The 23,900-nt window shown below is 53.2% G+C and overlaps 10 protein-coding genes across 10 annotated transcripts; 4 read left to right on the top strand and 6 right to left on the bottom strand.

Annotated features, from left to right (window-relative positions):
• Positions 1 to 1,465: 1,465 nt before the first annotated feature.
• Z517_07306 (uncharacterized protein) lies at positions 1,466 to 2,248 on the top strand (the record flags this gene model as incomplete). The annotated part of the gene is made up of 1 exon (XM_013429044.1): positions 1,466 to 2,248. One exon carries the CDS (start codon positions 1,466 to 1,468, stop codon positions 2,246 to 2,248), a length of 783 nt encoding a protein of 260 aa, XP_013284498.1.
• Positions 2,249 to 4,216: 1,968 nt separating this feature from the next.
• Positions 4,217 to 5,926, top strand: Z517_07305 (uncharacterized protein; the record flags this gene model as incomplete). The annotated part of the gene is made up of 1 exon (XM_013429043.1): positions 4,217 to 5,926. The coding sequence occupies one exon, from the start codon at positions 4,217 to 4,219 to the stop codon at positions 5,924 to 5,926; it is 1,710 nt and encodes a 569-aa protein (XP_013284497.1).
• Positions 5,927 to 7,248: 1,322 nt separating this feature from the next.
• Positions 7,249 to 7,830, top strand: Z517_07304 (uncharacterized protein; the record flags this gene model as incomplete). Its single annotated transcript, XM_013429042.1, has 1 exon — positions 7,249 to 7,830. One exon carries the CDS (start codon positions 7,249 to 7,251, stop codon positions 7,828 to 7,830), a length of 582 nt encoding a protein of 193 aa, XP_013284496.1.
• Positions 7,831 to 8,759: 929 nt separating this feature from the next.
• On the top strand, positions 8,760 to 9,973 carry Z517_07303 (uncharacterized protein; the record flags this gene model as incomplete). Its single annotated transcript, XM_013429041.1, has 4 exons — positions 8,760 to 9,048; positions 9,147 to 9,378; positions 9,480 to 9,591; positions 9,695 to 9,973. The coding sequence occupies 4 exons, from the start codon at positions 8,760 to 8,762 to the stop codon at positions 9,971 to 9,973; spliced, it is 912 nt and encodes a 303-aa protein (XP_013284495.1).
• A 229-nt stretch (positions 9,974 to 10,202) lies between these two features.
• On the bottom strand, positions 10,203 to 11,711 carry Z517_07302 (uncharacterized protein; the record flags this gene model as incomplete). The annotated part of the gene is made up of 3 exons (XM_013429040.1): positions 10,203 to 10,433; positions 10,647 to 11,457; positions 11,557 to 11,711. 3 exons carry the CDS (start codon positions 11,709 to 11,711, stop codon positions 10,203 to 10,205), a joined length of 1,197 nt encoding a protein of 398 aa, XP_013284494.1.
• Positions 11,712 to 12,804: 1,093 nt separating this feature from the next.
• Positions 12,805 to 14,404, bottom strand: Z517_07301 (uncharacterized protein; the record flags this gene model as incomplete). Its single annotated transcript, XM_013429039.1, has 3 exons — positions 12,805 to 13,113; positions 13,170 to 13,697; positions 13,748 to 14,404. The coding sequence occupies 3 exons, from the start codon at positions 14,402 to 14,404 to the stop codon at positions 12,805 to 12,807; spliced, it is 1,494 nt and encodes a 497-aa protein (XP_013284493.1).
• An 826-nt stretch (positions 14,405 to 15,230) lies between these two features.
• On the bottom strand, positions 15,231 to 16,072 carry Z517_07300 (uncharacterized protein; the record flags this gene model as incomplete). Its single annotated transcript, XM_013429038.1, has 2 exons — positions 15,231 to 15,520; positions 15,547 to 16,072. The coding sequence occupies 2 exons, from the start codon at positions 16,070 to 16,072 to the stop codon at positions 15,231 to 15,233; spliced, it is 816 nt and encodes a 271-aa protein (XP_013284492.1).
• A 694-nt stretch (positions 16,073 to 16,766) lies between these two features.
• Z517_07299 (uncharacterized protein) lies at positions 16,767 to 18,127 on the bottom strand (the record flags this gene model as incomplete). The annotated part of the gene is made up of 2 exons (XM_013429037.1): positions 16,767 to 17,648; positions 17,729 to 18,127. 2 exons carry the CDS (start codon positions 18,125 to 18,127, stop codon positions 16,767 to 16,769), a joined length of 1,281 nt encoding a protein of 426 aa, XP_013284491.1.
• A 1,167-nt stretch (positions 18,128 to 19,294) lies between these two features.
• Positions 19,295 to 20,372, bottom strand: Z517_07298 (uncharacterized protein; the record flags this gene model as incomplete). Its single annotated transcript, XM_013429036.1, has 2 exons — positions 19,295 to 20,152; positions 20,193 to 20,372. The coding sequence occupies 2 exons, from the start codon at positions 20,370 to 20,372 to the stop codon at positions 19,295 to 19,297; spliced, it is 1,038 nt and encodes a 345-aa protein (XP_013284490.1).
• A 450-nt stretch (positions 20,373 to 20,822) lies between these two features.
• Z517_07297 (uncharacterized protein) lies at positions 20,823 to 22,413 on the bottom strand (the record flags this gene model as incomplete). Its single annotated transcript, XM_013429035.1, has 4 exons — positions 20,823 to 21,685; positions 21,740 to 21,824; positions 21,875 to 21,990; positions 22,041 to 22,413. The coding sequence occupies 4 exons, from the start codon at positions 22,411 to 22,413 to the stop codon at positions 20,823 to 20,825; spliced, it is 1,437 nt and encodes a 478-aa protein (XP_013284489.1).
• Between the last annotated feature and the right edge of the window lie 1,487 nt (positions 22,414 to 23,900).

Raw genomic sequence — 23,900 nt, 5'->3', positions numbered from 1 at the left:
AGATGAGACCGGCGAGAACAATACCCGCTCCCGGTCTCTCCCCACGAGAGGGCGAATCGCAGTCAAGTCTTGCGGTCAGCCTATATGAAGACGTGAAATATTATGTTCTTGAGTGTCTTCTGCCTTCTGATTTGAAATGGAATACGGAGCTGGCACTGTGTAACATTACCATGGAAGATGGATGACGGAGTACAGGACGGCATGGATTGAGAGACATGTAACGTTGATCGGACACGCTAGGCTGTCAACCACATGGATATCCGTCACTGAAGCGTAATGTCACCATTCCATCCCGATCCCTTCACGTTGTCCATAATGTACCATGATGCGTCATGATGCGCCATCATGAAATCCAAGTTCATCCATCTTCACAAATGGTGTTTCCGCGGAGCGAGGCTGGGTGTACAAATTGGGAGGGAGGCGACGGACGGGGATGGATCGCGGTGAATGAAAATGGCGGCCCTCCTCTCCTGCCGCCCTGTCTGTCCCTTTCCATCTGCACCCCAGCCTGAGCCTCATCTTTTTCTCTGTCCCTTTTCCTCGTGGTGGGGTTTGGCCATACATACAGACTTAGAAGAGCCTCGTGGTCATGCCCGTTAGCGCGGAAATGGAGAAGACGCACGTTGATTACCTAGCAACAGTCTGCAGCATCTCTGCTCTGCTGCTGCTCCTCCCATACGTCAGTCAGTCATGTGGAGGGCTGTGATGCATTCACATGAGGGGTTATTTGTAGCAACCCACATCCTTCTCCGTCTGCACGAGGAAACAAGGGTACACTGCAGATCACGGCCCAATCAGACGGTGCGGTATGCGAGCTGTTTGTTGGGAATGGGGGGTTTCGATAATCGTCAATCAGGCTGTCTGCCTCTTTTTTTCTGACCAGCCACTGCGAGCCTACCTCTTTGCTCGTCTTCATGGGCCCCTTTTCAGGCGTCTGCCGCGCCCCCCTGACTGACTATTAGCGACGCTTTGTAGCTGAATCGCCCATTTTCAGGAGTCATCTGCGTGCGAGTCGCAGCCATCAGCCTTCCAGGGATTGAACGAGGTGTCTTGGGAGAAGAGCTCGAGAACCAAACAAAATCATTTTTGCCCTTGCGTCAATCCTTGCGTCTAGACCGGTATCAAAACCGGTGAAGTAGGGAGGCTGTGAGACGTCCTTCTTTTGACAGTCATAGGTGGACAGCCTCAATTCAGCCATCGACGCTCGCCCATTTCCATCCAGATGACTGTCCAGGCGCAGACGGTGCAGGGTCATGATTTTGAACGAGTGTGCAATTCTTCACGAGAGAGGAGATGCCAGACCTGTGTATATAGATGAGGATGTCGACCATCGAGACAGGCTGTTTCAACTTCCAAGCAACTCAGCAGCACTATCACCATCAGGAGCTGCGAAAGCAATCACAACAGAACTCCTCGATATACGAACAAACCTCATAATTATACCGTCGCAACAGTCAGCAAGAAAATGTCGAGCGGCTCCGAAATGCAGTACCTGGCGCCCGTCGTTGCCAGCGGCCGGAGTTCGCGCACTTTTGTCGTGGACCACACCGATTCGAAATCGGAGCAATTGCTTCAGCTCATCCTCGACGAGCTGGCATCGTCGCACAACAAGCTCAAGGCCCCGCGCGATGTGCCCCCAATTGAGACGCAGGACTTCGCCCCAGCGCGGTCCGGCTTGCCTCGGGCCACGACCAGAAGCAGCGCTTCCTCCTCGACGTCTCCTACAGGCTCATGCGAAGATAAATTCTACGAGAAATTCTTCGCAGCTGTCGTTGCCTTTGCAGCCTTTGGCGGGTCCATCACATTCCAGTGTATCTTCCAAGCTGTTCCCGAGACGACGGAGAACCCGGACGTTCCTCCAGAGCACTCCCGGACATTCATTGCAATCAGCTGGGTGCTCTTTACAATGGACCTGAGTCTAGCCAGTATCTTGCTCGCAGCCATGTATGTGCACAAGGCGTGGTACAAAAAGCGGCAAACGACCAAAGAGACGCACTGGACCCGGTTTCGATTCGAGGTTTTCCGATATGTGAACCTCATCGCAGCTCTGGTTCTACCCTTGGGTTCGGTGGCGGCGTTAGCGTTTGCGGCACTGGCTGTGTCCGTCTGGTCAGTGCGTGTGGGCAAGACGGCATTGGTCTCAGTCCTTACTTTAGGGGTAGCCATCCTAATTTTGTGGATTGGCTTCTGCATCAGGCAATTCTGTACCAGAAAAAGAAGAGGACAACATGCCGGGGCTGTTGTCTAGAGTGTCACAGTGCTAGAATAGAATTCCTTCTCCAATGCACATTGTGCCTCAATCATTTAGGACAATTGTGATCGGAACTTATGACGATAGAAACTGTGCGGGTTCTATTGTGCGGGTTCGGGGGGCCTGTTTTTTTCTTTTTCTTCCGGCGGTTGAGACAATACTCAGAAGAAGTGGCGCCATGGGCACATTGTCACAATTGTTCAGCCATCGAAAGAGTCCCACAGGCTGGTGTTGGATTCGAGTTTGGGCCAATTAGCACGGGCCGGTTTATGATGAGGAGAGAAAAGGGTCCGTTACAAGCGAGGAGCAAGAGCGCGTGGGAGGCGAGAGGGCTCGAGCGCTGGCTCGGACTATGCCCAAGAAGGAATCTGGACATGTGCATCGGTAGGAGACCGGGCAGGTGAGTATTGCACCACGCGACAGTAATTGTGGTACTGTAGGGGTGTTAGCGAGGATGCCGCACGGAGGAGAGCAAAAGGAGTAAGGGAGATTTAGAGGTGTGGGTTCTGAAGAGATAAAGCACACAGTACGTAAAATGAAGGGCATCGAAGTGATAGCGACAAGGCGACTACCTCGTACTTTTGTTTTTCCTTGGGTGGAGGAGTAAGTAGTGAGGGTGCGAGGGAGTTGGAGAGAGAGTGTTCTGACTTTTGAGTTGCGCAGGCGCAAAGTCTCACTGCGCAGGGATCGACCACCAGCGAAAGGCAACGTTCCTCGGTCACTTTGTCCGGGCGCCCACGTCTGTGCGGGAGATTGTTCAGTTCCAGCCCTTGGGGGAAATGAGGGTCTGGTGGCTTGTGTGTGGGTTTTGGTCGAGTCCCTGCACCCACACTCTTATCTCTACCTATGAAGCCCATGGTGCCCATGGTACGGGGATTTTTCTGGAGGACGAGATGGATACCGCATGGTATCTATTTGTGCTCTGTGCCTGTATGAGTAGGATTCACAAGAGAGATGGCTAAAAGAAGAGCAAAGAACGGGGCATCCATCTTGCTGGCTCACGTAAATCGGAGTATCTGGCCTCAAATACATGGGCGGGAGAGCGGCCGGGTTGGTGTTGCTTACTGGCTGCTTATAACTACCGGTGGGCAACGTGTGGGCGAGTGTGACTGGGGGTTGATTAACCACTGATAACGGCTTCTAGGATCGCAACTGGTGCCTACAGTGCCTAGAGCCGTTAGTAAGTTTGTTCTTAGGGGTGCCCCGAAGGGTTCCAAGAGTGTGAGGTCCCCAATCCCTTGCTTCTGCTCCCACACTCGACTTCGACCCTCCACCAGTCATATCTCGCTATCAACCATCCCACTCTCACCACACTCTCAGTGCTACTTGTACTGGGTACAAGCACCTACTACTTGTATGTACCCGCCACCCTTCAGTCCAAGCTAGTGGCAGCTCAATGGACGAACTACTCCTCCCCAGCGAGCCAGGCACTCCGTACTTATCAGTTACGCCACTGCGCTTCGGCGTCTCCCACTCTCCACTCCCTATCATGTCTGGCCTCTCGTTCTCGTTGCCGGCGACCAAGATAACCCTCGCTATCCTCCAAGGGCCTAGTCTGTTAAACTCCTCCAGACTCGTACTCCGTTCTCGACCCTCATCTGTATCTCGCCCAGTCATGGCTCTTGCGCCAATCCATCTGATTGCCGCCCTTTTTCCACCTCATCATCCTCTTTACACTCTGCCACCACCACCACCACTCCAACATCGGTCCTCCTCTCCAGCTCCGAAACTTGACGCTTGCTAATTCTTATGCACCTTCCTCCAACATCTGCCACCACTCCTGTCACTCGAGCTCACGTTCGTATGCGCCTGGCGTAACTCTTGCGCACCTCAGCGTCCCATGGCTTTGGTGCAGAGTTCCAGAAACCATCCGCCTTGACAGTCGTTCTCGAAGCTATGACGAGTCTCTCGAAACTCCCACCTTAAAACCCGACCCAATTGCTCTCTTGGCCAAAGAAATACGAAATGGCCGTAATCGAATTCCTTGAACGTCGCATATACCACGAGGACCCCCCCGATTACCAGTCGCGAATCGAGACGAACCCAACTCTGATCGTGTCTTGGTGGTGCACGTTGTTTTCCCTCACAGCCATCTTGATCCGCGTTCTCGGCCGATGGGTGCGCACCGAAAGACTGTTTCGGGAGGACTGGATCATGTTCTACAGCATAATTCCTCTTATGATTCGCATGGGACTGGTCCATGTCGTGTTAATCTGGGGAACCAATAACACAAAAACAGAAGGACTGACATCTTTGCAAATACATCACCGCGAGATTGGAAGCAGATTGGTCCTGGCGGCTCGTATATTCTACGCGGCATATATCTGGATTGCTAAACTCACCGTGCTCGAGTTCCTCAAGCGCCTCATCGGAAGGTCGTGGGCCAAGTCGTACGAAGTCGGACTCCGATTCATTTATGGCTTCCTGGTCGTTACCTTCATTGCCGTGGTGATCGGCACGCTGACCGAATGTCAACCTTTTTCGCACTATTGGCAGGTCGTCCCAGATCCGGGCTCCCATTGTCGAGAGGGCCTGGTACAACTGATCGTCATGGGGGTGTGTGATATTGTCTCTGATGTGGTCCTGATCGTGTTTCCCATTCCCTTGGTCTGGCAATCGTCGATGCGCCTCCGCAAAAAGATTTCGCTCGTCCTCCTCTTCCTTCTGTCAACCATCCTCATCGCCATCACTGCCTTCCGAGTCCCTTCAACCATCTCACGACGCTCGTCACAGCAGTACCGATCGCTATTGGCGTCACTAGAAATCCTAGCCGCCGCAGGAGTATCAAATGCCATCGTTATTGGCAGCTTTATCCGTGACAGAGGTGTGAAGAAGGCTAAGTTTAGAGCGGCATCTATTGATGACACAAGTTCACTTGGTCGACAACCTACGAGAACTCGGACTGTATCTACCACTCACCACCACTGGGGCTCTGATGAAGATCTCGCCAGGGGTGTCGGCGTCGCATTACCTGCAATTTTGCGGCACGGTACCTACATGGAACAGACGCCCCGTTTGGCTGAAGCCGCCGCTGTGGCTCTCCCACCAAAGTCGGCCGACGTCAAGATCGAGACGGGCGACCAAGATCGAGATACTCCATTCGCGTCGAGATGGAACTTTGCAGAGGCATCTCGTACTCGCAAAAAGGCTTCTCTCGATACCCTCAGCAGCACCTCGACAGCCGATATTAGATTACGCGATTTGAAAGTCCGACTCGAGCGACCACCAGAGTCACAAGGTGGTGACGAGTATATAGAAACCGACACGCCTAGCAGAATGGGATTCTTCGACGTCGGCGGCCTCGTCGATCACCCACCCAGTGAATCACCAATCTCTCGCTCTCGCCAGGCATCGGTCCAAGAAGTCTCCCGTCGCTTATCCCAACCTCATCAGCATGGAGTCCGGTCGGGCTCGAAAGCCTTCCTTTCCGATATCGGTGGTCTGTTAGCCCGACCGTTACGGATACGCGAAGAGGACGAGCTCCATTCCACGTCGACAGGATCACCAAGACGGATGAGCAGTCCCGCTCGTTCGCCGATGAGGTTTGAGAAAAGAAAATCCTCCCATCGGAATCGGTTGCCTTCGCAGCAGGAGGACGAGGAACCTATCCGACCAGCGAGGCCCAGCGGGCCTGACGACTTGAGCATCTCGGATGCTGGTGGGCTGCTACGATGAGATATTCATTCCGGGTTGGCCCTTTCAGGGCAGCATATTCGAGTGACTTTCTTTGATTATATGGGATGCTCGTTGGGCAGCGAGCAAAAACGATTATGAGTGTTAGGATCTGATTTCTTTTGAATGAGAGTTTATGCATATACCACTGAGCGACGGCGTTGGGGACGGGCTGCATATGCGCATAGGTATTTATAGTGATTTGGTTGATATAATGATACTGTAGTGGACGGGACAGAACAGGACGGGACAGGAGCCATTGAATGTCGATACGAGCTTGATGATACTGGCTTGGCCACTGTCCTATACCTGGTATTTTTGCACAGTGATGAGGATGAAAAGAACACAGCTATTGATGTTTGACCTGAAGTGGTCTTTTGACATATATTGCTCCTTGCTAACCTCTTCTGTCCCGTAGTCGAAACTTGGCTTCAAAGGATGTTGCCAGTTGAATCGACCGTTCTATTGTACTGTACCATTGCTGACATCCGTCCCTAGGTGCCTAGGTAGTCACCACCCAAGGCTGAACTTCCTTCGAGACACACGGAATCTGAACGTTTGTCGCACGTCATATTTCGCCAAAAAGTCGTTGTGGGGAATGAGGAGCAAGACCCTTATGACGCAGTGCCACGCCGCAACCAAGATTCGCCAAGATTCGCCAAGTCTGAGGCCCACGAGAGAAACCGAGGCTGGGTGATTGCCAAGACTCTTGTAGCCTCTAGTCCATTTGCGGTAAGGGCGGTCAGGATTCCTATGCTCATTGCCTTGCTACAACATCCGCGTCCAAAGTACTCGGGACAACAACTCCGTTCCAACCGCGGACACAAGCGAAGCCATGAAAGGCGCCGGTATTGATCAAATGACTACATGTCAGTCGGTCTAAATAACATTCGGTGCCGAATGCTAAAGAGCATGCATTATTCCCCCGTCATTTCCTCCAAACTTGTATATTTCCATTTGGGCTTGACCGCCACTATACTTTGGTATGGCGCATACTAGATTTTCTAGACTCGAAATTTCGGTTCCGAATATCAGTGAGTCGCGTAATCGAGATACGAAGACTCTGACAGTTCAGAGCACGCAATCAATGCCACCATCCAGAAGGATCAGGGGACCTCGCGCCTTGAGCTTCGAATGCCCTCGAAAGGGCTTCTAAAAGCCGCAAAGAGGAATCCGCTGAGACAAAATCTAAAAACCCTGCTCTCCCCAGTCTCAGTGTACCCATCGTCTCCTCTGCTGCAGATTCGCAGTCCCACAAACAACCACTCGTTCTTTGAAATCGGACTTTGAACATAACGTCCTCTCCGAGATTCGAGTTGAGCACAATGGCTACGAAACAGTATGACGTGATGAGCCCGTGGAAACTTGCCCACGTTGTCCTCCGAACTACGCGCCTCACGGAAATGGTCGACTTCTACAAAAAGTTCCTCGGCGCCCAGGTCGAGTTCGAAAATGACCGCGCCTGCTTTCTGAAGTATGATGAAGAACATCACCGGCTAGGGATCATCACTTTCGACGGCATGTCAGGTGGCGAACCTTCTGCACCCGGCCTCGAGCACATCGCGTTCACGTTCCACGATCTGAGCGACCTCGTCAAGGTGTGGGAGCAGCGCAAGGTCTTGGGCATCGAACCCGTGTGGTGTGTGAACCACGGCCCGACTACAAGCATGTACTACGTGGATCCCGACGGGAACAAGCTGGAGTCTCAAGTGGACAACTTTGACGATCTTGAGGAGCAGCATCGGTTCATCTCATCGGTCAATTTCATGGAGAACCCTGTGGGAACGGACTTTGACCCTGAGGACCTGAAGAGGCGGGTGGAATCGGGAGAGGATCACGCGTCGATCAAGCGGCGTATCGAGATTGGGCCTCGTGCATTTCCCAGAATGGTAGGTGCAAGGCCTTGATGTGGTGAATCAGTATGGGGTGCTCGTGCCACGCTTAGTTGTATGCCACGCAGACCAGAACTCGGTCTATTGAATGAGGATCGTTGCATTTCACATTTGACATTGTCACATTATCATGTTACAACACGAAGATTGCCAGAAGTCTTGCAGACTGCTGTAACAACACTTTCCCAATCTTGGTCTTCCTTCCCTTGCCTTGTCTACTCGGGTCGACTCTAGTCCCGATCCGCCGGGGGATACTTTGTGTTCCGGGTTATGTGGACACTCAGCATCGTCCGACGTCAACACCGAGCACGATAGAGACCAAAACCATCCGGGCATTCACTTTCTCGCACTAGATATGGTCAGGCCAGTGACCAAGCTAACGTTCTAGAAGTCTACACTAGGCTATGTGCAGGGGATTGACTTCGTCCTCCTCCCTACGTCTGGACGCAGAATTCGGGGCCGAAATCCAGGTGTGGATCACAAAGACGTAGCGAGTCTAGCGACGAGGTCTGCGTCACCAAAACCAGAAGAACATGGGAAACCGCTGTAGACTGGAGGTCTCTCCTGAAGACATATGATCTTTCTGACTGTCTCCTTGTCGGCCACGCTGCCAGCATGCTCTGGCGATTGGCACCTTGGTTGAGCGAACTCTCTAACTAAGCAGAACCATTCCCCTTCAGGAACACAGCAAGGATCGCACATGGCGCATGGAGGATTCATGCTAAACTTGCCGTGTCGGGATCTTCTGGGGTATGGGAACCATGTCCCGGAACCCGTGCCAGAGGGAGGCTATATGCTATGTGCACTGATGCTTCTTACTCTGCGGCAAATGTGGAAAGATCCCGCGTAAGCGCAAAGGTGGAGGCGCTCTCCTGACACAAATACGAGACATTTTCCTCCCCTTTACCCATGTCTTCCACCATGGCGATACTTGGAACTCAGCCATGGCAGCACCCTCGAAGGTCCCCTGGACAAGACTGATACGATTCATCGGCGCCGAGGACGGCGACGACCAGATCTACTTTGGCGACGCGATCGTGCCGACCGCGGATTTCGACATTGGCGATCCGGCAAACCATGCGTCCTTGACCGCGAGGGTCGTCACGGGCGACCCATTGCTTCCGACCTGCCAGGTCACGGACCGCGTGCTCGGCGTGAAAAAGCTGCTGGGTCCCTTGACGTACAAAATGGTTCCCAGCATTCGATGCATTGGAGGGAACTACGTCAGTCACCGTACGAAGAAGACAATCCTTCCCTAGGGCCACTGTTGGCTCACAAGGCCCGACCCCTGATACAAAGACAGATCTCATACTGATTTGGGGTGACACAAGTGCGCGAAATCGGAGTCGAACCCCTCAAGTATCCGGCCATGTTCTCAAAGACGTCCAACGCGCTGGCCGGGTACGGGGACGACGTCGAGCTCGCGACCTTCATCCAAGACGACCAGGCCGATTACGAGGGCGAGCTGGCGATTGTGATTGCCAAAGACGCGAAGAACGTCTCGCAGGCGGACGCCATGGACTATATCCTGGGCTATACGTGTGCGAATGATGTCTCTGCGAGGTTCGTTGCCCCCTTGTCGTCCCCTTGTGACGCCGTCGTGTGTCCCCACCAACCCGAAGTCAAGTGAGTCTGGATCTGACATGTTCTCGATCTCTCTATAGGAAATGGGCCATGGATCCAAACCTCGTAGGCACATTCCCACCCCCTCAAATGACGTACGGGAAGAGCTTCGACGGCTTCTGCCCTGTCGGACCTTGCATTGTGTCTGCAGACGTAAGTGCAATGCCCCCCCCCCCCCACTCACTATCTCCTCTGCCTTCTTCTGCCTGACAAAAAGGCGACCTGGAACCAACAAACTGACCACCCCTTGACCCAGGTCCTCAAGGACCCCCACGCCCTCGCCCTCCACACAAAAGTCAACGGCGAGCTGCGCCAGCAGAGCAACACGGCGGAGCTGCACTTCAAGATCCCCGCCCTGGTCGAGTTCCTCAGCCGCGGGTCGACCCTCCACGCGGGGAGCATCGTCCTCACCGGCACGCCTGGCGGGGTGGGGTTTTCGATGAAACCGCCCCGGTTCCTGAAGGAGGGGGACACGGTCGAGATATACTTTGGTGGGATTGGGACTTTGAGACACGGCATCACGCATGCAAAGTGATCCTGCCACTTCCAAGTTGAGGGAGTGTGTAACCGGGTTATTAGAACTTGGGATCCATGTTGAGAGGAAAATGAGAGAAGAGGTCGAGTTCCAGGTTCTCGGATATCTCATTAAAGACCAAAACCTTGAAAACATCTACAGTGTTTATTATGGAAAATACATCATCCGTATTTTCTCTCCCTCCCTCCCTCGTTCTTCCTGATAATCTCTCTCGAGTCTCTCGAATCTCCTATGACGAACCCTCTTCGAGACGACCCCCCGCCAACTCACTCGCCACCGCCCCCTCCCCCACTGCATGCGATGCCAAAACATGCTCCCGTCCCCGCGGGACCATAACCCTCTCATACGCTTGGAGGACCGAGTCGACTGAGCTCGCAGTGCGGACGCCGTGGATGATGGCCCTGGCCAGGTCGCATGCGTCGAGGAGGGCCGTGTTGGCGCCCATGCCGCGGAAGGGGAGCTGGGTGAGGTCTTTTTCAGCAGACAGACTAAGAAAAGAAAAAGGGAAGGGGAAGAAGTAGTGCCTGTGAAAGCGTAGTGAAAGAGGGGAATGGGAAGAGGAGCAAGAGGGGCGTCCTGTGTGTGTCTAGGGATGTGTGTACGAGTGTGTGTGTGTGGTGGTTCAAGAAACTAAACAGTGTGGCCAAGGGTGAGGGTGGAAAGATTGATATACCATTGAATGCGCAGCGTCGCCCATCAACGTGACGTTGCCGCGAGGCAGGAGTTGATCCGGGAGAACCGTCTCGACCAACTTGATCGGCGGGCGTTGGATACCCTCGAGCGGCGTGCGTCGGATCCCGTCGACCAGAAAGGGTGGAAAGTCCTTGATCACCGCCAGCGCCTTCTGGAGGAGCTGTTCCGCGCTGGCCGAGGACGCCCAGCTGTCGTCGGCTGCAACGTCGTCGCTGCGGTACGACACGTTCCAGTTGAACAGGGCATCGCCATTGCCATCGCCGTCGCCGTCGCAGTGCTCGATGAGCAGAAAGTAGAACTTGCACGTGTCGGTCCCGAGGAGGATGCCACACGACGAGTGTTCGAGGATGGGCCGCCACTGGTCCTGGCCGAGCCGGACGACGCCGTGGATCACGACAAAGTTGGTCGGGATCAGCGGGCTGCGCTCCAGCAGCTGTCTTCGCACCGTGGACCGGGCCCCGTCGGCGGCGACCAGCAGCGCGCCTCGGGCGGTGGTGCCGTCTTTAAAGTGCAACGTCACGCCGTCCGCGTCGTCGCTGTAGCCGGTGACGTGCTTCCCCGTCTGGAGGTTCGTGTGCGGTGTCAAGAGATTCCGGATCTTCTCGCGCGGACAGAAGAACATCCTGCTGCCGTGCTCCTCGAGGCTTTTTGACCCCGTCACCCCGACGACCTGGTGCGTGGTCCCGTCCATGACGGCGAACGAGTCGAGCCTCTTGAGCGCGTAGTTCGGACTCAGCGTGCCGAACCCGGCAATGTCCCCAGGGAGGAGTCGCTCCAGCTCGTCCAGACACCTGTTTCATATTCACGGGCATCAGATTCCATCAGACCTCACTCACCCGCAAACCGGGGAAAAAAAAAAAAGAAAGAAAGAAAGAACTGGTATAACCAACTTATCAAGCCCCACGGACCAGCCCTGAGGCCGGGACACATCGCGCTCGAAAATCTCAAAGTTGATGCCTTCTTTGCGAAGCATCTGTGCCAGCCCGAGACCCGAGGGTCCGGCGCCCGCAATGAGGATCTTGGAGTCTTTTCCCAGAATGGTCATGTTTCATCGCGTGATTTGATTTCGGATTTCCTCTCTCTCTCTCTCTCTCTCTCTCTCTCTCTCTCGTAGTATTTGTATTAGGGACGTCCGAGGTGGTAGGATCGTCTTATACCCTGGTGGACCCCTCTGACCTGCTAGGTAGCAAGGTAGCAAGCTAGCTACACATTCTGCACGTGAATCTCTCGGTCAGAGACTGAGTAGGGGTAATAACAAATCCCCTTCCACGCGACCCTGGAATCTCCCTAGAGGCCGCTGGGAGTTGGGACGAGACATGATGGCGGACGAAAAGCGGGGTCTTTGATGTGTGGTGTGTGTGTGTGTGTGGTGAGAACAATCCATAATGGGTTAGGTTAGTTGACATCTCTTCCACTGTATCCTCATTTGGCCCACGGATTACTATGAAAAGTGGAGAAACTCCCCAGCAGGAAATCATCAGTCTTGTCCGCCAGTCACCTGTCACCTGTTGCTTGTATTGTTACGAGTACGGGTACGGGTACGGGTAGCTATGAAATCGATCCTTTGCTCTTCTTGAATCAGCTAGCTGGTCTCCCTAATGAATATGTCCGGCTCACGTTCGCGGCAAATACCACTGACGGTGCACTGTTTCTTTGTATGTCCACCATCCAAGACTACGACATCACACATCGATACTTTGTTGGATGATCATGGGTTGTCGACTCGAGTCGATACTGAATCGGATTGAATCGGGTCTAGTCTAGTCCCAACCCATGGAAATTCGGTGCCGAATTCCAGAAGGTCCGGGGTATGGCGGAGCCTAGCTGTATCGAGGCCGAGGATTCAGAGACGGCAGTCAGATCTCAAATATTCTCGGAGCGATCGCTGAGCCGGAGCCGTGTTTCTAGTGTAGAGTCCGCACAGATACAGAAATGCCAAGACAGACGCGGTGGGAACGGCACGAAACGTGAGACGTGACGAGGGTGTTATAAATCTCTCTGGCTCTTCCAAATGCTGGGCAATCCGCAGCGTTGATAGCTCGTCTTATTCAATCCATGAGCGCTGACCACTCGTGCGCATCACCATGCGGACATCATTCTCGTCCTTGAGTAACGCAACCCAATCCTGCTAGGTCCCTTCATGCGTAGCTTTTCCTGTTGCACTCTAGCTCGAGCAGTATCTGGGCGCGTGCCCGTTGCTCTGACTCTGGTCGACGAGCCAGTTCTGATTTGATGTAACCCGCGTCGTATTCGCGGCCGAAAGTGTCAGTGTACCAACTCCACGATGTCAGATCTGGGTTAGTTTTCAAAATGTACCAGCACTCCACCACGTCAAGGCCGAGTGAGAAGGTCCTCTCCGAGAGATCGGCCCGGGCGGCACAGCTTAGGGACTTGTCGATCGTATAAGTCTCTTGTCCCAACTCAAGCAGCTTAATCTCGATCGGATTCTGGACATTGGCATTAGAACGTATATAAAGGCCAGGTTTTGCAGATCCACTCATACCAGCATTGCTTTCGCAGTTAATAACATGAGCCAGTCAAACGGGCGAGAAGTCTCGCAATGCCATATGATATTAACTTCCACCTCTCGCACCTGTTCGTTGATAGTGGATCCGAGGGTTTGGTGATGGTTGGATCCCGGCTCACCGGTCTTGAAATATCGCAATGTAGCGTCAAGCCTAGTCAATTCAACGACAAGATGCAAATAGGACATCTCAGTGACTGATTTCCTGGGGACCGGAAGCTGTCGCATGGTGGGGTTTAGGTCGATGTCGTTCAGGTTTAACGGTAGCGCAACCTGCTGTGAGCGGAAGATGGTACTTGGAGCATGGCCGTGTTTTAGGGCCCTGTGGTAATCGAGAACGTATAGCGTCCACCAACAGCGACGCCAGAGCTGCATGTCAAGAAGAGATAGGTCGTCGCGGCGGCTGTCACCACTCTCTGGGAGCAAGAGGCGCGCTTCTGAGACGGCCCGATCAAGCAGAGCCGTGCCCACTCGCACATCGTCCCCAGACCTCCGCAAAAGGCAGATCTAAACACAGACTTTTGAGCTGAATAAGTTCACCAAGCTTGCAGACTTACTGTGTGAAGAACAAGGGCTTGCAGGACATATAAAGAGGACCTGTGGAGGGATGCCGCCTGTTCCAAGGCTTGATGCATCCTTTGCATGTACAGAGACGCGAGAATGGCCTTTTTCTGCCGGAATCGAGTCTCGACCTCGCCCGGGGAAAGAACATCGACCACAGCATAGCAAATGCTGAAAACAAGCGCCCGCAGGCTACAATCGGCCGCCGAAGAGTCGGATGCTGCACGGAGAATGTGTTCTGAAAAGGACGGACAATGGATTAGCTTAACGACGGGGTCAATGTGGCTTCTGTAGACGGCCCACAGCTCGAGAACTTGAGACCAGAGCGACCAAGAGTTCAGTGGCTCTGCGGGGAGCAGATCCGAGGGTATAGAAGCCCCTGCCGATAGATCAACGTTAGTCGCGAAGTTTAAAGCTGAAAAGCTGCTACCTCTTTCGCTCAGATGACCAGAGATTTCAGGCGTCTTGTCAGCGAACCCAGAGCATGTGGGCGCGATCCGAGAACTCTGACTCGACGTTCCCTGGTCTTCATATCGACGTTCCTGCGCATCCGCAGATAATCCCCAGCCTGGCGAGGCCGCAGGACAAGTCGGAGAGCTCGGGCCAGCACTGGCGACAGCGTCTCCTCCCAAATCTGTGCATCCCTCTGTCATCGTCTTGACCAGATCTTCCGATTCTCTCCCCCGCCGTGATTTCCTCTTCTTGTAGGGCCCCCTCGGCATGCGACGTCTCATGAGCTGCTCAGTCGGGGGATATCGGCAGGGGATTTGGATCTTTAAGCAGGCGCTGCAGGCCCCGGGACGGCGATCGCATTTTATCTTCCGCGCGTGACAGGAGCCGCAGGCAGCCCGGGGTAGCGTTGGGACGTGGCCTGACATGAGGAAGAATCCCGCGGGCGCAGCAAAGCGCGGATGTTTGGGCCACCTGTGTTCTCAGCAGGCTGGTCGACTGGAGTGATTGCAAGAGTCGAGAGGAACAGACGTAGATATCCGGTCGAGGTCCAAGGTATGTGTCTCACTCGTAAGGTGGCATGCCCGGATAAGTTCAGTAATTGGAAATTGTGGTGAGCCGGGGCGGGGAAATATGTAGAGCATGCGGACGATTCCCGGGGAAGACTGATGATCTTCTCCACGAGAGACTTTGGTACAATATGTAATTCAACGCCACACGCATTCAATCCTACCTACTTCCACTCACTCTTTCAACACTCAACTACCCAGATACCTAAGTACCGTCGTCAACACATCTGCACCTGTCCTGTGACACCTCCATGAAATGGTCCCTCGACCCCGGACCCCGAACCGACCCATCGTAGACATCCCTCTGAACCGTACACCACCCCTTCAACAGCCACCCAAAGACGCCACCTTGGTGGTCGCACACATCGTTCATGCACTTTAGAAGTGCATCATTGCATGTACGGAGTTCATCGGTGGGACATTCGGCTACAGGGAGAGGAACGCAGAGGGAAAACACCAATCAGCAGTCTGAGGGACAAAAGGCAGTCTTGGAGATTTGGGGGAAATACTTACCAACACACTTGCCATGCTCGATGCAGCACTGTCCAAACTTTCCACTTCCAGGAGGAGGATCTGCAAAGAGGCCGATCCCGCAACCGTTGGACTTGAACTCGCCCTGGCCTGGCTTCAGCACCGCGTGTTGACCGTGTGGACACCGTCGGACGCCCTCGTCTGGCGGTCCTTTTGAATACGACATCCGTGCGGCGACGTCTCTGATGGCGAATGCTGCCACGAGTGAGCCTTCCTGATCTGGCCGATAGTTCGACTTGACTTACTGTGGTTGGTACTGTGGCTCGGGAAGACGTCGTCGACATAGTCCTCGCCAAGTGCGTTCGTGTAGGTTTCCTGTGCCGACACCGAGGTTGTTGCCAAAGTAGTTGGCACCGCAGCACTCATCATCACAGGGCCAAGACCGCACCGGCTGCACCAGCTGTAGGAAGTCGGAGCCACGTCCACCGCATGCGCCGTGGACGTCGCCGTTACCAATGTGGGAACGACCAGGTCCGGACGCCCAAGCGGATGAGGGCTGGAGTCCTTATCCAACACAGGGCTGGGCGTATGTGTGGCGCTCTCCCCCCTTGCGACCAGCGTTGTCGTTGGCTCTGCATGACGAGTACCAGTGTCCGCCACACACCCCACCGTCGAGCTCGACACGCTTGTCGGCTCGGCGAAGACCGAGGTCGTGATGGTCGTGAATCGACCAATGGCCTGTACCACGGACACGGCACTGAAGGGAGCCGCCCTGACCAACGACAGCAAGGTGACAAGGCCAAGGGCGACGACGTGAAAAGAGAAGCGCATCTTGAGATGCGGTGGAGGAGAGTACTTGGAGAAGGTACCGTATTTATCAGAGAAAGGATGTGAGGAAGTCTGAGCGCCTCGTAGATCGAATATTTGTGGGAAGCAACGTAGGATACCATCCTACATAGATGAAGGACGCCAAGGTCGTCGCGAGAGAAACTGAACCTTCTTATACCTTACAGGCTGCTCACAGTAGGATGGATGTTCAAGTCCTCGCGACAGAGACTACGAGGTGGAGTTGAAAGGTCCTCAACCAGAAACACCTCAAGGGCAAATCCACAGGGTCTTCAAAACGAGGGTTTTGGACGTAGTTTGGTTCGACCAGCGGACAGAGAAATGAACACGACACCGAATGGAGGCTGCAAAAGACACGATTCCCAGGCCCAGTGAGATCAGTCAAGCAAGCCTTATTAGCGGAAGGCGAAGAAACCGGAGACGATGTTGCGAGTTCTTGTATTTCAGGGGCCACAGCCTTATTCTGCATCTTGTTCCACCGAGCACAGCAAATACTTTTTCCAGCCAGAAAGGCTTGTCGCTGTTATCCCAAGGCACCTTCAGTGTGTAGCTCAACTTGTCGCACATCCATCCTGATCCCAACTGGGTTTGTGTCTTGAATTTTTGATCGACTTCTTAGTGGACACTCCCCACCTATCAGCAGAACATTTCGACTGCCCGATGTACTATGCGGTGGCAGTCAGTGACTCCTGCCAAAGCTTCCATTCGCCCTCTCCCACTCCTGAATCATGTCTTTGACATTTTCTCGCCGGATCTCGTTGTGGCCGTTTGCGTTCCTCTCATTCTCCTCGAATCGTTCATTGTTCTGTTGGCTTTCCCTTCCCAAAGAATGCATCACCAGACTCTCACTCGATCCATTGCATTTTCCAACCTCTCCGTCATCGTACACACTGACTGATTGCTGGGAGAGAGACTGTGGCAAGAACTGCAGTTGGAGTTGGGGATACGGCTCGTCGTTTGTTACAATCACCGAGGGCCTATGATCTCTAACCTCTGGGCTTGGGCTCAAATTACTGCGTTGATTCGTGTCTGCGGTCCAGTTGTGCGTAGCAATCTCAGCGTTGCCATCGAGCGCGACAGTCTCGAAATTGTGATCGTATGCTAGCGTCGGTGGAGATCGCATGTATGCAGTAGCCTGGCCTTCATCGCTGACTGTGATTTTGGGATTGACAAAGGGACTTTGACGACCGTCAAAGTGATGCATAGCAACATCTTCTGCCATATTGTGCATGAAAGGTGGTCTGGGGCTAATCGTCGCGCTTGGACCTTGATCGTGGCCTTCGAATTGATACTCGTTCCTCAGGGGGCTTTTCTGGGCCACTGTTCCAGGAAGCAGTGCATCACGTCGACCATTAACAGGAGGTGGGAGGAGTGCAGACGGGTAACGAGGAAGATATCCATTGCCGCTGCAAGTGGACTGGTAAGAGTTTCGGAATTGGTCTGTTGGAGGGGCGAGGTGACTGAGACGTTGCTGCGAGTTAGACCGTGCGTAGGGATCCTCGACATTGTAGAAATACGGAGCATGGGAGCATCCACCCTTAGCGTTGCCAGTGCCCATATCCTAACATCACCTTGATGTCAGTATGATGTGTCTGGCACCTTCTCAAATGACGGGGCAAGAGAATTTCCGACGAAACTCACGTTCTGCCACGAGTTGTCTCCTGCGATGGTATATTCATCCCAGTTCTTGTTCTCTCCTTTCCGTCCCATCAGCATGGTGGTCGGTCTGATCTCTCCAATAGCCATCCGTGCCTGCCGGCCTCTTTCCCACGCGTACATATTATTGATCCATCGGACCTCTCTCAACCTCGCGACCTGCGCTGCCGATCGTTGTTTGTTGGGATTGTAGTAATCGGTCCCGTCTGTTTCGTTCATGGACTCAGGATCGATCAAAGCGGACTGACCGCGACGGCAGTAGCGAAAAATACTGGCGAAAATGATGGTGCACGCGAACGAGGCGAGAATGACTATGCCGACGATGAGGGAAGGGGAAATCGCCAGACTAGTTTGTCCACTGTTGTCGTTCTGTTGAGTGGCCATTGTCGGAACGTCGATGGGTGATCACTGTCGTCGACTCTCAGAGGATGAAATCGATGAAGCTGCGCTGACTCTGATGGTGACGGTGTCACTACTGGAAAGAGTGTGCTTGCGACAGGACAACGTGCTTGCGGCTGGACATAGTCGTGGTCATTGATTCAGGCAATGAAAGAGAATCTCGTCGGTATGACTTGTCCTCGTTGCAGCGCGTGAAAAGGGTAATATCGTCCAGGTGACCAAAGCGATCCGACGAACGTTAAGATTTTGCGCGGTGGGTGAATATCGCAGATGTGAAGTCCCGATTGTCGACAAACTTGATCTGATCTCCATGTTTACCACGGTACGGCAGAATGCATATGTTCCCTCATTGCCGTCACGGTACCACATGAATTTCTTCACTCTCCAGTGCTCTGGACTTTCGAGGCCACTTACAGCGCTTGCCACCCTCCTCCCGCCTGGTGGTGTTAACACAGGCCATCTTGACACGAGACTTTCCGCTCGTTCAAGGGACAGTGTCGTAGAGCCTCTTATGATTGAGTCGCTCCGCATGATGTTCTCCCATGCAAAGTACGGTATAGTGCGGTGGCCCGGGTCGTAATTCGCAACGAGCCCAGCGGTGATTGCAAGTGTGACGGTATCTAGCCCTGCGCACGCCCAATGGGAGTAATTCGCCACTCTTCAATCACCCCTTGATTCATTGGCTGTCGCACTGGAGCCGTCGTACGGGAGCAGTCGAGAAGTGCGACAGAGTTTCTCATCTCAATGAGGTCGATATGGCTGGAGTCAGTCGGCTGGCATCATGAGACTGGGGATTGCGAGGGTAGATGGTGGTGTCAAGATCTCAAACACCAGCAATAGCCATGAACTGCGCAGCCTCAACGCCGAGAATTGGCCCCGCATATGCCTCCTAATGCTTCATAATGCCAGCCTCGTATGAAGAATCTCTCTGCTATTAATCACCATGTCAAGTCTTTGTTCACAGCTACAACCATCTGCCGCAAAACAGATCTTAAACACCTACACTACACCTACACACCCGCACGCAACGAGTTCCCCTCGCGGCGAATTCGTCCTGAACCCTTTCTGCTCTTGCAGTTCCCATTTCGCAGGTAGAAAACCCATACGCCTGTCACCCATTGTTGCTTTCAGATGTCCCACAAGTTGTCTCATTCACAGAGTGTTATCCTTCACGTCCCTGAGCAATCCAATAGCCTTCTCTGCCTCTTCTGCACCATCTTTGCTACCATCATAGACCTTATTCATATAGCCGCTCAGCTTCTGAAGAGCGTCCATCATCCTATCCTCATCAAATCTCTCATAATGCACGTCAAATAATGCCTTCATCGTTCCTTGGCATGCATTCATGCTCCGCCTGGCATCATCGAGCTTGGCCTTGACTAAAAGGAGTTGCTTGCAAATCTCGTCTTCAGCCGGGAGAACCGCCTTTGGCAAGATTGGGAAAGAAGCGGCTGCAGAGTCCCGGGCCAGGTTGTTTGCACGTCTGCGGGCAGATTTAGAGGGTGGCTTCGAGGACATTCCGACAGAAGTGAAAGGCATCATTTTCCGATGAATGGCGGTGGGGAATCCAAGGCGAAAATTGCTCCTGTTGACTATCTTCTGACGCTTGAATGTGGTGTTGTGCGAGTCTGCGCCCTCGAGTTCATCATCTGAAAAGGTCAAGTCGATCACGTTTTCTTCCTTCAAGTCCTGCAAAGGCCTCTTTCTCATCAGAGGCTGGACAGGGTGGAATTTCAACTCGACGGTATGGTTGGCCGAGGTTTGTATGGTAACTGCACTTCTTTTTCCCTTTGCGTTGCCATCTACATCCCTAGGACGATACCTATCAGGGTATATGGGATCGTTGAGTGGACGACTCCGGCTAGAATGGAAAGTTCCCGCCTGCAAGGCCAGTCTCTTGACAGCCCAGATGAGATTGAACAGGGCTTCATGATTGAAAGTGTTGAACCCAGCCTTGGTGGCAGCATCTGCAACTTGGAGCTCGAAGCCCGCCAGTTCGACAGCTGCATACTGTTAGCCCTATTTTATTTTCCCCTCGTAGTAGCCATACTGCCTTGATAAAGACCCGTAACCCCTGTCTCTTGATGCTCATACCAACAGCCTCCTCCTCGCCCACAGAATCCAAAATGCTTCCACGGTAGGCAAGTCCCTCTTTGCTGAACTGAGCTGGCCAACCGACCAGTGTCCCAGTGAGCGAACTCGCAGACGACCGCACCAAATGCATCGACATTTGGGCACCGAGGCCCGAGAGCCCAGTATCGGCAAGTGTAGAGTTTGTTTCGTGAATTTGCAGCGGACATCGTGAATGTGGGTGGTGGGTTCTGGAGGTGGTGCTACAGATCGATGAGTGAGTGAGAAAAGTACAAGCACAAGCCTGTAGAGAGACCCAGCTCTCCTTTGCAGGACAACGCTGAAGAGCTGTGGTAGAGATAAAGACAATCAACTAGTGGATGTAGCGAGTGAAAAGAGGGCGTAAGAAGCGAAAAGATAAAGTGAAGAGAATGTGATTGACTCAGACCTGGGGCAGCCAGCAGCAATGGAAGGCACCCACTAAAATCACATCAGCAAGACGAAGAAAAAGTGTGTTGATGCAAATCTAAGTAGCAGAAGAATTTCCCTCCAAGCCATCAATCATCTCAGCAACAGATTACGGTCTCTTCATCTGACAAACACCAAGCCCTTATGCGGAAGCTCGACGCTTCAAGCACTTCTCTTTCGCCTGGAAGACCTCTCCCTGCGTCTTCAGCTTCATCAACACATAGGCAGCCTTGGTATCGGTAAATCCCCTTGAGGACTTCTTCCTTGCCATCACAGTATTCTTCTCCTTTGCATCATCAGAGTCATCTGAGCCTCCATCATAGTCTTCATCAACCTCCATGGCTTGCACAGCCGATCTGGGTGACATATCGAGAGCCGAATCTTCTGCCCCGACACCACTTGGTATATTGTTGGAGAACAACGGCCTCCGAGGGGGTGGCAACAGGTCAAGAGGGGGATGCGATCGAGGGATATTGGCAGCCAGCCGACCTTTGCGAGATGTCCCGTACGGCGAAGACGACCGAGTAGTGCTGGACGGCGACCATGGATTATTGAAAGAGATTTTGGGCGAAGGAGAACGCGGAGTGTTGACCGCAGACCAAGGGTTGGTAAAGGCAATTTGCGGCGAGGGAGAAGACAATTCATACTTGTCCTCACGACTCGTGTCCGTCGAGTATTCACTCGTGGTATCAGCCTCTTTATATGGCTTGGGCAAGATCATTCTGAGTTGAGGACGAACTTGAGGCGTCTGCGGTGTCTGAGGCCTGGATGTGCCCGACGATGGCCCCGTTGTGATCAGGCTCTCAAGTTCACGGTATTGTCGAACTTGCAGAGCACAGCGTTTGGTAATCTCTGGATCGATCTGCATGGACCCAAAGTTCTCTGCGTCGGGAGACAGACAGATCTTGGGGAAGTCCTTTCCAAACACCGGCGTCAGTGCGTAGCGAATGTTCCAGCAAAAGGTGGCAGCCATTGCCTTGGCCGCATCGAAGGGAATCCAGTAGCCTAGACATCATGTCAACCTCAATCTCAGCCGCAAATCGTACAGATGGTGCCTACCTTGTGCAACAAGAGCTCCTCCAGTGATACTGTGGCAGAGTTCTTTCAATCCGGGATTCCTGCTCAGCATCCTCGCGGGTGTTGTCTGCAGGCATTCCGTCAGCTCAGACGTACATCACTTGGTCCACTGCATACCTTCGAATAGTTGCCGCACTTGAACAATGGCGTGGTACGGACTAGGCCAATGTTGTAGTCCCACAGCATTGTGTATGTATTTGACTCTCCTGGTATCTTGAACTGATATTGGAATACTAGACAAGGTTAGATGGACAATCTGTATCAAGTGCCCCTGGGAAAGTACCTTCAAAGCTCTCCCGGCCTGTCTTGTCCCAAAACAACTTCTTCTCACTGTTGTAGGGGATGTGTCGTGGGTATGTTGCTATGTCACCCATCGGGTAGACTTCGTACATCTGATGTTTGGCCTCAAGCAGCTCGTCTTGATACTCGTCGGGTGGGTATCGACATTCCCCCTTGATGACCCCCGGCTTGAAGACTGCAGCGTCTTTGCACATCTTCTGCTTCTTTCGAACGCGTTTGTCTGGTCCATTTTCAACCGTGTCAGATGCTACTGAGGCTTGGCTGTCGTGGGCAGACACCTCGTCCCGGCTGTCGTTGGTACTGTCGTAGTTTTCTCCGTCATTGACCGGGTTGAGAAGAGAATGTATCGCAGCCATGCCGAGATAAGTATTCACCGTGAATGGAAAAGAGATACGAGGTGGTGGAAAGATTGACACTTGCAAGGATGGTTTGATATATCTGCTGGCACAAAGATCCTGCTTGATGGTACAGCAAATGGCAAACAACAGCCTGGAAAAGACGCCACAACAAAGCTTGGAATCTTATAACCTGCACAAATCGCCTTGTCATGGTTGTATCCCGTTTCAGTTCCACTCTGAGATACAAAGAAAAGAAGCGGGTGAGCATGCCCTTGGACACATGCAATAGCTGAGGCAGGCAGCCAGTCTAGGCCATGTGGTAGACGAGGCGGTCTCCCCATGACCGTTCCTCTTGACGAATCAAAGTACCCACGGTAGTGAATTTGGCTGGCAAGCCAGATGAGCGGTGTAGGAGTTCGTCCTTGAGGGTTCGGAATGGCGCAGAGGCGAGGCTCAAGTCCCCTGAAAGACCAGAACTCTGAAGCTCAGTTCATCGATGTTGCGCGTGCCCGCACGGCTAGGTCAACTGCAAGCCGAGCTCCTAGCATATTACGGTAAATGGCTGAAAGCGTAGATCGACAATTGTTAGCATTGAGATAAAGACAGACATTAGTTGAGGTAGGAGACTCTTTCCAGAGGGGCGAGGCCGGGATCGCAATACCTGCAGACCATTCTCCAGATGCCTCGAGCCACGTTGTTCGATTGGGAGTAAGCCTGGATCGCAAACACAGCTGCGAATTGTCGGCCAAATCAGAAACTTCCATCCGAGGAATTAACAGCCATCAAGAAAGTCGCTGGTCTGGCCATCCAGACGTTGACCTTGCTCCCTTCTCCGCCGCCGGTACCTTGCATTGACGTGTGGTACAGTCGACCCACTGGTTGGTCAGCCTTGCGATGGTCATAGAACAGACAAAGAAATTCTTGCGTCAGGAGATGCACGGAAGATACAGAGCCCATCGCCCTAGGGATGCAGTCACCAGGTCGCGGCCATGAAGGGGTACACAGCCTTCGTACAGCTGCTAGCCCTCTTGTAGCCGAAAGGACCCCAAACTGGGAAGATCCGGACTTCACTTCCACGCCTCTCAATCTCTTTCTCTTGCTTTCCTAATACGCTTCTTCTCCGCACTCCTATGCTATCATACTCCCCTGCTATGCGTATTCCTGTCATGGATGGTACCTCATTCGCTGGCTTTGAATTCGTGGCGCTAAGGCGCAGCTAGGGATCGGTCTGTTTCGATATACCTATCTGTCCACCCCTGGCAAATGTAAAGACAACCATGTGGCTACCTGACTCTCGAGGCTCTTAAAGTACTTGCTGTGTACGCCTCTTTGAGCAAGAGTTCCCCCACTGAGAATCTCTGCGGCGTGGACCCCTCTCTGTCCTTGACGACATCTGAACCTCTCCCGCGTGCTTATCATTGATACCGGGTAGTACTGGGCGATTGAGTCTGGTTGAAGAGACCACTGGGCATTGTCAAGAGAGCTGCCTCAGCTGCGCCGCTTGT

Source organism: Fonsecaea pedrosoi (genome assembly GCF_000835455.1).
Source record: "Fonsecaea pedrosoi CBS 271.37 unplaced genomic scaffold supercont1.4, whole genome shotgun sequence".
NCBI lineage: Eukaryota > Fungi > Ascomycota > Eurotiomycetes > Chaetothyriales > Herpotrichiellaceae > Fonsecaea > Fonsecaea pedrosoi.
The sequence above is the reverse complement of the archived record's forward strand: the minus strand, read 5'-3'. Positions and strand labels throughout refer to the sequence as shown.